The following is an 11,145-nucleotide window of genomic DNA, read 5'->3' as shown; positions in this document are numbered from 1 at the left end:
CTACACGAAATTTGTGGATTTCTTTTTCTTTTCTTTTCTCAAATTCAAATAGGCCCAACCCACACATTACGGGTTGGGCCGCAAGGCGGGCTTTCTTTTGCCCGATACTCTCCGACCCGGCCGATGAGATCAATGAGAAAAAAAAAACCCCAATGCCCTAACTCTCAGTATGATATCTCCCTCTTTCCTCTCTCTCTTTGCACCGCTCAGCAGCTCCCACTCCTCAGCCTCTCTCTCTCTCAGTCTCTCTCACTTCTTAGTCTCTCTCTCTACTAGCCTCCCTCTATGACGCCGTTCTTCTTTTTCTTCTCACACTCGCCGAGTCACCGTCCTTACTCCCTTGCCGTTTCTTCTTAGAAGCAGAGCCAAAGGCTCTCAAGCTCAGCCTATCTCCCTCTCACTTCCTCAGTCCTCAGACTTATGGAACATCAGATTTATGGAAATCTCTGATACGATTGTGCAAAAATGGAATCATGGAGTCGTGAAGATTTTGTTTTTTCAATCTTCTGAGAAAAGTTCAAAAAAGAGAAAGAAATTTACTTTTTATTTCGAAAATATTAACCAAGTGTATTAGAATTGAAAACTGATTTTTCAATAAAAAAAAATTAAATTACATGTGGCATTTTTGGGACTCGTGGCATTTAAGATGAGTGAACATTTGGGTCGTGGCATGTAAGCTTCCTCTGTCATTGTATCGTGTCTCTCCTCCAAAGGCCACCGAAATTGTAACTCAAAATCTCATTAATGGTTGGTTGCTAAAACAATACTTTGCTTTCCAACATGTTGCCAGTCCAGGCCCAACCCGCCCAGCCTGCAAAACTGAGTTTATCCGAGATAACCCGAAGGGTTACGGATTTGTGAGCCAAATATAATGCTGCGGCCCAAATTTCCCTCACCCCGAATGTGATGGCTAGGCCAAAATTTTAGGCCCAACCCGAGCCTACCCGGCCTACTTACACCCCTAATTGCACCCAGTAAAGGAACTGATGAGTGAGTTTTAACTCATTTATTTAATGTCCTAAAATTGAATAATTGCTTGTATCTTCAAGTTTTTAGGTTGTTTTAATATGTTTGTGAGTGATTCAGGTAAACAAAGAAGAATTGGATCACTTGGAAGAAAAAACGTCAACAGGAGCCCGAAACCAATGCGCGCCCACGCGCCCACATCAGGGACTCCAGCGCGCACCCGCGCGCCCACATCAGGGACCAGCGCGCGCCCACATCAGGGAACAGCGCGCGCCCACATCAAGGAACCAGTGCGCACCCGCGCCCTGGCCCCCCCCAGCGCGCCCGTGCGACTTAAGGCGCGCGCCCGTGCGCTAGGCGCGTTCCACCAACTTCAGGCGCGCGCCCGCGCGCCGTTCCTCCAACCCATGCGCGCGCCTGCGCACTCTGAGGGCTCTGGCTAGCTGAGGCCATTTTCGGGGCATATAGAATTTGGCCGGGCAAAAAGGAGAGGGATACAGAGAGCAAAGGGGAGTTTTGGAGACAACAGAGACAAAGGAAAAACCCTAGTTTTTGGGGGCAGCAGACAGAGAGGAGAAAACCCTAGTTTTTCTGGGGAATCAGGGAAGCTCTTGGAGATTGGAAGCTGGACTACACTGAGTTTTATTTTTCTTCCTCTCCCTTTCTCTTGTTCTTAGACTTAGTATTTTCTCTATTTTTGCGGATTTATCATGTATTTTCAGATTTGTTTAATCTTGAATATATTTGAGTTTACATTGATGGGTGGTTAGATTCTTATGCTAGGGGACTTGATGTAACTTTGCTACGATTATGCTATGAATATTTGATGCTATTTGATGTTTTTCATTCCCAAACATTTGTGCTCTTCTTTGCTTAATGCTTTAATAAATTGAAAGATTGATTAGAAGATTTAGATATGTTGGGATTTGTTGAACACAGCCTAGTGAGTATTGGAATCGAGAGATGAATATGAGCTAGGTAATCACAAATGAATTAGAGCTTAATGAATGCACAATTAACTTAATTAATAGGGATATTAATTAGGTGGTTTTGCATATATTTGACTCGGCACTCGAGAGAGGGAGTTGGATTATTTTAGGAAATTCATGATGAATGTTTGGCTTGAGGGAAATCAATAGCATTAAAAAGGATTAGAATAATTAGGCAAGGTGAAATCAAGGACCCTAGCTACCTTATCATTAGAGCCCCCTTCGATCGCAAAAGTTTCTTCCATTGTTTAGTTTGCTCGTCTAATTAGTTTAGCATTTTATTTTTATTTTGATTGATCTCATTCTCATGATTGGACTTGTCTAGATAAAACTGAGTTATTCTAGTTGTGATACTTAGCTAGACTTTAGGAACACAATCCTCGTGGGACACGACACTCACTCACTACTTTATTACTTGTCGACCTCGTGCACTTGCGAGTAGAAAATAGGTGTTATTTTCGCACCGATCAGGAACCAAAAGGACTTTAAAGAGAAAAGTTATAAATTTTAAGCTTGAATTGACATATATGAAGAGATATTTACAAATGTCTCTTCTTAGAAAGAATACCATAACCACGTCATCATAATGTAATTCAAATATCAAATATACCCTTAGGCGGTAGGTCTCACGATACTAGTACTATCCAATTGAAATACTTGCCGGTATCCTAACTAAGATACCCGACCATATCTGGCGGCAGTATTAGCAGCCGTAACCACTGGCACTAAAAAGTCACTGGTATTTGGTCAAGATACCGACTGGTATCCGCTAAGATACCAGTTACCAATTGGTAACCAACGAGTCACCGACCGGTAACCACCCAAATCTGCCAGAAACCACCATTACAGCGACTGGCAGCCGGGAAACCAAATCACCAGAAAAATCAAAATCACATAAATGAACCAAACATTCACAGAATCCACAACTACTAAACCAAAAAAAAGATAAAAAAATTGATTGTTATTGCTCGACCATGGTAGATCTAGAAGAGACGACGCTCGTGGGAGAAATCCACGACTTTGGTAGATCTTCTTGCCGGGGTACAGATTCGTGCACTCTCATTGATGAACGGAAAGAAGAACACTTCCACGAGGTTGGAGTTGAGCGAAGTAGGAGGCCCGGAACTCAGCATCGTGGCAAAGTTTCAATCTCCGACTAGAGGGAGCTGGCAAGCGCGCGAGGGAGAGAAAGAGAGAAAAGAAACCAAATATGAGAGATCTCTACATGCGGCAACGAAAGAGGGAGACCCGGCCAGAGGAAGCAACCTGAGGGAGTCGAATGGCAATAGAAGTTAAGTGGAGAGCCGCTCAGGTTGAGAACCGCGTGAGCAAAGCTTGGTGCCGGCGGCTGGAGAAGAAAGAGAAGGAGAGAGAGACAGAGATGGTGGCTGTAGAGGAAATGGAGGGAGAGAGAAAGAGAGATAGAGAAGAAAAACCTGGGGATATTTTGGTATTTTTAAAAAATTAGGGGTTGTTCTTTTGGAGTGTGACTTGAGTGTAGTTTTTGAGTTGAATTTGAGTTATAATTTGAGTTAAAGTTGTAACTTGAATAAAATTGAGTAAAGTTGAATAAAGTTAGAACTTAAAAGAACGTGAACTTGAATAAAGTTGTAACTTGAGTTTAAACTTTTTTTGAGTTTTGTTGCAAAAGAATAACCCCTTAATATTACAGAAAACAAAATCTCGTTTATTTCACCGATTCGAGTTTATAATTCAAGTTTTACTACAGTAAAAAGCTCTAAGAAATAGTTAGATCTAACTTTTTAGCTATAGTAAAAAGCTCTAACATAAAGTCACATTGTAGTAAAAAGCTCTAAGAAATAATTAGATCTAACTTTTTAGCTATAGTTAAAAGCTCTAACATAAAGTCACATATTAACTTGAATTAAAAACTCGAATCAGTGAACTAAACGAGCTCTAAGAGAGTTTCATGCCTCGTTCATTTCACCGAATAAAGTTTTCAATTTTAATTTTGTTACAATTAAAAGCTTAAAAAATCACATTTAATTTTTTCTGTTACAGTTAAAAACTTTTATATAAAATTATATTTCAGCTCAAATTAAAAACTTAAATCAACAAAATGAATGAGAGAGTTGATACCTTGGTATATCTCGATCCAAAGGGAATACCCATGGCATGTTCCCTGATTATCTCGAACCAAAACGGAACATGGGCTTGAAAAAAGTGAAGCATCAAACCAGCCCAACCCAGTTTACGGCCCATGAAGTCTAAATGCAATCTCCCAGGCTCCTAGCAACCAAACCAAAACCACCCCCAGCGTTATCCTTTCTCTTCACTCAAAATCTCTCACCTCCCCAAACATGACACTAGCAATGTCCTTACAATTCCCGGCGACACCGCCGATCACCGGTCATACGACCTCTTCATCGCTACGGAAAACTACAGCTGTCCGTTACCACTGTCCCTTCCAAGCGAGGTTTCCAAAAATAACCGACAAGAGAAGAATAAGAAGAAAGCAGTCGTTTTGGGCGACGAAAGCCGTTGACGAAAGCCGAGGGAACTCCGAGCCGGAGGTCGCAAACGAAAGTGAGTCGAAGGGCGAGTTGAGCGAGTTGGGATCGGAGATCAAGAAGGCGATGGAGGAGCGGAAGGCGGCGGAGAAAGAGGAAGGGGAAGGGCTGCTGGGCGGAGTGTCGAAGGAGATAAGGGAGATCGAGTGGCCGTCGTTTGGAAAGGTCTTGGGAACGACTTGGGTCGTATTGGGGGTCATCGCTGGCTCGAGTGTCGTTTTGCTCACTCTCAATGCCGTTTTGGCCGAGCTCTCCGACCGGGTCTTTGCCGGTAGAGGATTTCAGGATTTCTTCACCTGAGAGAATGAATGTGATATCTAATGGGGGGATTTCAAGTTTTTTTTTTTTTTTTTTTTTTTTTTAAGTTCAGGGATTTGATTGCAAGTGTTGAGATCAAAGAAGAGAAGATAATGAATTTTGGAGTGGATTTAAGATTTTTGGGCTCCGTTCTTTCCGTTATTCTCTTACAGAGAATGGCACTTGGATAACTAGACCAAGAAAGTGTAAAACAACAGATCATAATTTATTAAAGATGATAGTTATCAACGGGGAAAATGATAATTTAACGTTACAATTCTTCGAGATATAACATCTTTAGATATAGTCCGTCTGAATAGGATAAATTTTGAACCATCAAATAAACAAAATTATAGGCAAAATGGCAAAATGTCATTGGTACGTTTGTGTAACACTTACGTTTTGTAAATTAAGTGGACGTTATTTCATGTATTTAAAATTATACTTCAGAATTATTTTTAATTTTCATGTGTTTTATGAGAGAAAATATTATAACAAATTACAAATTATAATTTAAATCATGACACGAATATACCAACTAAACGTACTTCATTTTAAAGTGTTGGACTATATACAAGTGTCTGATTGGGGATATTTTTGAGAAATATGTTAGATTAAAGCCTCATTCACTTCGCGAATTCGAGTTTTCAATTCGAGCTGAGATGCTATATTTTCTAAGAGTTTTTTACTGTAACAGAAAAAATTAAATGTGATATTTTTTTAGAGTTTTTTACTATAAAAACCTAAAATTGAAAACTCGAATCGGTGAAATGAACAAAACGTAAAACTTCACAAAATTTATCAAGCAATTCAAGAGCGTCTGTCATACTCATAGTACATTTTCACAAATTCTTTTTATTTAATAATGCATCTGCTAAAGAATCTCCTAAGGACTTGACCATCAATTTTTTCATGGCATCACTCTCCATAGGACCATGTATGAACCATGTAAAGTACATAGAAAAAACCTTAGACGGAGGACAAATGTTCATGCTAAAAATCTCCCAAATCAACCTCAGAGACATTCAAATGCTATTTAACAAATCCCGAAAGCTGAAACTCACGTTTTTACATTTCAAATTGAAAACATGATATGATCCATGTTAGTTTAGCTTTAGTTCATTCCAAACCTTTGCATAGCAGGCCACTAATCGTAAAGTGTACCATATTGAATAACATCTCCACATTCTACCGATCGGAGCAACCAAATACCCAAATCTCCAAAGCCTAATTACACTGCAACAAAAGCTGAAAACAGTTCCAACTAAGGAAGAGCAAGAAAACAAAAATGAGGAAAAACTGCAAGACGCATCAATCATTCACTTCCACCTGCAGGACCCACAAGGACTCCCTGCGCAGAACCTTCCTTTCGGGCACTTTCATCTTGTTTCTCATTGTTATCGGCCTTTCTTATCCGAATTTTGTACTTGGCCTCAAAGTCGGAAATCTCCTTTTTCTTCTTTTCCAAGGCCTCGTTCAACCGGGCAATGACCTCCTCAAGGCCCTCCTTATTGCGCTGCACAGCAGGCGAGACCTCTTTGATGGTTCTCTCCACCAGCACGCCTCCAATCATGCGATAGCACCGTCTAGATGGGTCGAGTGGCTGAATAGCATTAATCACCAATGAGTGCTCACTCACTTCCATCTCGAGTTCAGTGATCTTCGAGTAAATTTGGTTCAGTTCAGACCTCATAGAAGCATACATGTTCGCGACTACTTGCTCATTTACAGGTTCCCTGCGATCTCCTTCAATGCTACTGGCCATGATGAACTGCAAAGAAAGAGGAAAGGTAAGAAAAATATTACAGCGTAGGAAACACTCAGACAACACAAGCCAAATGGACGGCAAAGATAGGCCACGTTTGGAAAGCAATGCAGACAATGCAACAAATGAAACCGTTGGTTTTATACGTAAAGTGTAGACTTGCAACCATTAACATCACTGACTTGTAAAGAAAATAAATAGCCAGAAAATATCAAATTCATGTAATTAATTGGTTGTTTCATTATGATGTTGACAATATTACAACATTATTCAGTTACTTCCACACCCAAAACAAGAACATGGCAACGTGTTCACTGATACAAATCACAATTGCAACATGAATGAATCTCACATTAGGAAAGGACACAAAAAGAAGTGAAATTTTGGCACAATAAAATGAAACAAAGATTGCAAACTCTGGTCACAGGGAATTCTTCAGCTTTATGTCAAGTTCAGCTTCCACATTAGATCAAAGTTTTTGTTTGTTATCTGAGAAAAGCTCATCTCTACTTTCTAGAAACAAAAACAAAAAATAGTGAAAATTCCTTTTAGAAAACTAGGCTGAAACAAACGGACTAGTCAGAAACCACTGAGAAGATTAGATTGCCTGCCATAGACCTGGGATTGAACATAGAATTACAAACATATGGTCGAGATTCAAATTGATGTCATTTCAATTCAAATAAAGAAACATTGAAAAGGCAAATAAATCAGCAATCTGAGTCAACTACTTGTATTAAATCAGCAATAAACCAGAATATGATTAGAATTGCAATCTTCAAAATAGTTTGACCGTTTTGTAATTTATTTTTGCAAGTTGAAATAAAAAGCAAATAAAATGAGAAAACATAGTGCTCTTTATTCGCTTTGAAATCATACAGCCTGAAAACCTATAACAAAATCTCGACCGAAAAAAAAAGAAGAAAAAAAAACCAACAAGAGAGGTGAAACAGGAAACCTAGGAGAAAAAGGCAAGCCTGAGGATTGTGCAAGAATTAGGATTCTAATTTGACGAGAAACAAAACTTGATTGAGAGTGAAAGAGTGCGGATTTAAAGTTTGAAGATTGGTAAATTTGTTAAATAAGATGGAATCATCACCAATAATCTCTACAAGAACATTTGCCATCTTTGAATTGATGAAACCGATTGTTGTCCCTCACTATAATTTCTCTCCCTACAATGCCTGATATGAACTTTATGGCACTATGGCAATCCCCACATATCCTAAGGTTTTTTGTAATCCTGATTGGTACACCAGGAGGAATGGCTACTAGGCCAAAGGCAAGGGCAAGTTTTTCACTGTGGTACCAAACTTCTGATGTTTTCTCTTCTTCTTCTAAATCAAATAGAGCATAATTGGTGTCAGGAAAATAGCCTGCCTCCTTCACCATCCTCCTTAACTTGGTTAGCATTTCCTGAATCTCAGAGTTTCTTTCGTGGGATGTATCCTTCGCTTGAAAGATATGGACTGTATTCTTTACAGTGATCCAACTATAGCCTGCACCTTTCTTAATCCCAACATCTTTCATTTCCTTCCTCACAAGAGTGGCTTCTTCCCATCTACAATTGAAATGACAAAAAAGCTCAGTTCATGTCGTTCTACTTCCTAAACCATCCCATAAGTGAGATTTCTAAATATTTCTAGGAGAAAATAATGAATCTAAGGCTAAGCAATTTATTTGTGAAAGTACTTGACCCCAGAAAGAAAATCTAGACAGATTGGTTTTTGATTAGTATATAATTACCTGCCAGCAGCAGCAAACATATTAGAAAGCACCACATGATTGCCCGAATCTTTAGGATCAAGTTTAAATAAATTATCAGCTGCAATCTCACCGAGTTCAGATTTCCTATACATTTTACAAGCTCCGAGAAGAGCCCCCCAAACTGAAGTTGTGGGGAGAATTGGCATCTTCTTGATAAACTCATATGCACGCTCTACCAAACCGGCACGCCCTAACAAGTCCACAACACACGCGTAATGCTCCACCCCTGGTTCAACTCCATACCTTGCTCTCATCGACTCAAAAATCTCCATACCCTTTTCCACTGCACCTGCTTTACTACAGGCCGATAATATAGAGACTAACGTAACATAATTTGGTAGAACCTCACAATTGCTTGATGTCATTTTCTCACATAGTGCCAAAGCCATGTCTGCATGCCCTTGGTGCGCATATCCATTTATCATTGCATTCCAAGTGATTGAATTCCTATGAGGCATCTCATTGAACTCACGCTCCGCGTCATTTATGCTTCCACATTTACCATACATATCCACAAGTGCACTCCCAACAAAGATATTTCCCTCAACACAGGCCTTCACTGCAAGAGTGTGGCCTGATCTACCCAAATCGAAATCCGACAACCCAGCACAAGCACTTAGGAATGTTGAAATCATAAAATCATTAGGAACAAGGCCTTCTTTTCTAGCCTTCAAAAAGACTTCACAAGCATTTTCCTCTTCATCATTTTGCACATACACGGCCATCATAGAGCACCAAGAAACATCATTTCGTAGATGAATTCTATCAAAAACCATCTCGGAAGACTCAACCTCCTGACACTTCCCATAAAAATCAATAAGCCCATTCATGACTTTGACATATTTTCCATATCCACATCGAATCACAAACCCATGTAATTGACGCCCAAGCTCCAAATCCGACATATCGGAACATGCGTTAAGAAATGAGCAGAAAGTGATCGAATCAGGTTCCCCGCCAACCCTTAGAAACTCAATAAACTTCTTAATACCATAAATAGGCCTCCCACTAAGCACCGCATTTGATATATATGCATTCCAAGTTGTACTATTTCTCTCAGGCATTTCATCAAACACCTTACAAGCATCATCCCAAAGACCGGTTTTGCAATACATGTCAAAGGCACCACATCCAACAAAGACATCATGTATCTGGCCAATCTTAAACGCAACAGCATGAACCTGTCTTCCAACAAATGACATGCCAAGCGACGCCGAGGCCTTGAAAATGCAAGGAAAAGTGAAGTCGTTTGGTTGAATACAGTCTAAACGCATGCCACTAAAATGATGCAAAGCGGAAGCAAAATGGCCATTGTGGACACAACCAGCAATGAGGGAGCTCCACGTGACAACGGAGCGAGACGGGGTGAGCGAGAGAACGAGTTGAGCTGAATCAGGTAGGTCGAGTTTGGAGTACATGTGGACGAGGTGGTTACAGAGAAAGGCAGGGAGTGAAGAACCAAGGTTCCTAATGATTTGGGCATGGACAACTCGGCCGAGGCGAGCCGAGCGAGTAGACACGGCCAATTCAACCAGAGACACAAGCGACATGTTATCTACTGAAGTACAATCTACTCATAACAATGACATGTTGGGTCTTCGAGTTAAGATAAAGAACTTCAACGTTTTAGCTTTAACACAACAAAAATTATAGATATAATACCCTAACAAAAAAGAAAAAAAAAAAGATAAAAAGATAAAAACTTTAGGATCCGTTTAGAAGGCATACTCAGGTCATGATTTGGGTTTGTTGGCGGATATTTTGTGAAGGAAACCCTCTGGGAGATAAAAAATACTACAGAGAATCATGATTTTAGTTTGAGTATAGCTTCCAAACAACCCCTTAGACTACACACAAGCATGTCTATATTTCAAAGTTACATATAACCTATTCCTCAGCTTAGCAACTACTGAAATTGGAACAAAGAACAGAACATTTATAAGAGCCTAGTCGAGGTAAACAAAAATACGGAAGAACCTGCTACGTTTGACAAGCCGGCGAGGATTGGTGGAGAAAACTGGTGTGACGGAGACGTAGATGCACAAAACGACACCGACGAGGAAGCTGGGACGACGCTGCGCAGTCTGTTACTTCCAAAGGCCGATGCGAACAGAGCTGGAAGAAGAAAGAAGAAAAGTCAATGAGAAGAAGAAGATGAAGAAGATGAAGAAGAAGAAGAAAGAGGAGGGTGATCAGATCAGAGCCATGGCTGGGTGAGAGAGAATCAGAGATACCTGGGTGATGATCGAGAGGGAAAATGAAACCCTAAATCACAGAAAAGTTAATTTTACACATTTTTTTAAATTTAGACTTATTTGCATGAATGTCCCTGAACTTCTCGTGTTTAGCGAATTAGTCTCTAAATTAAAAATCTTGATTAACCCCGCAAACGTCAAATGTAAAAATATGAATGGGTTATTAACGAGTTCTATTCATTTCAATGATGACAAGTTTATTAAACGTGTTATTACGTGTCAATTAGTTGGCAGGTAACTCGAAATGACATACAATATTCATACTAATATGCGGGCTAATCCGTTTTGACTCGAATTTTATTAGTGGTTAAGTCAAAAATTTATCTACGGGTGGGTTCTATATGCTGACTCAAATTATTATTCTAAGATGATCTTAAGGAAACACAAAAAGAATAAGAATACGAGGACATATGAGTTCAATCCTTAGTATTTATCCTCAAATTAACAACATGTGAGTCTCACTTAATTAAAAACTTCTTTTTAATCGAGGGGCTAATAATTGTGTTTAAAGAAAAGGAAAAAAAAAAAAAAAAAGGACATGTTAGGACTTTAGTTGGCAATTGTTGACATTAATT

At 39.6% G+C, this 11,145-nt stretch overlaps 3 protein-coding genes across 3 annotated transcripts; 1 reads left to right on the top strand and 2 right to left on the bottom strand.

Moving 5' to 3' along the window:
• The first annotated feature begins 4,234 nt into the window (after window positions 1–4,234).
• Window positions 4,235–5,031, top strand: LOC21388883 (preprotein translocase subunit SECE1). Its single transcript, XM_010097835.2, has one exon. It carries the CDS (start codon window positions 4,277–4,279, stop codon window positions 4,784–4,786), a length of 510 nt encoding a protein of 169 aa, XP_010096137.1. The 5' UTR covers window positions 4,235–4,276; the 3' UTR covers window positions 4,787–5,031.
• Window positions 5,032–5,832: 801 nt separating this feature from the next.
• Window positions 5,833–10,585, bottom strand: LOC112091538 (probable prefoldin subunit 2). Its single transcript, XM_024165458.1, has 3 exons — window positions 10,550–10,585; window positions 10,293–10,430; window positions 5,833–6,554 (listed from the first exon to the last, which is right to left on the bottom strand). The coding sequence occupies exon 3, from the start codon at window positions 6,546–6,548 to the stop codon at window positions 6,099–6,101; it is 450 nt and encodes a 149-aa protein (XP_024021226.1). The 5' UTR covers window positions 6,549–6,554; window positions 10,293–10,430; window positions 10,550–10,585; the 3' UTR covers window positions 5,833–6,098.
• On the bottom strand, window positions 7,599–10,284 carry LOC21388882 (pentatricopeptide repeat-containing protein At4g14850). Its single transcript, XM_010097834.2, has 2 exons — window positions 8,295–10,284; window positions 7,599–8,109 (listed from the first exon to the last, which is right to left on the bottom strand). Exons 1-2 carry the CDS (start codon window positions 9,863–9,865, stop codon window positions 7,644–7,646), a joined length of 2,037 nt encoding a protein of 678 aa, XP_010096136.1. The 5' UTR covers window positions 9,866–10,284; the 3' UTR covers window positions 7,599–7,643.
• Window positions 10,586–11,145: the final 560 nt, after the last annotated feature.

Source organism: Morus notabilis, unplaced genomic scaffold (genome assembly GCF_000414095.1).
Source record: "Morus notabilis unplaced genomic scaffold, ASM41409v2 Scaffold1508, whole genome shotgun sequence".
NCBI lineage: Eukaryota > Viridiplantae > Streptophyta > Magnoliopsida > Rosales > Moraceae > Morus > Morus notabilis.
Note: the sequence above shows the minus strand (reverse complement) of the source record. Positions and strands in the feature narration are given on the sequence as shown.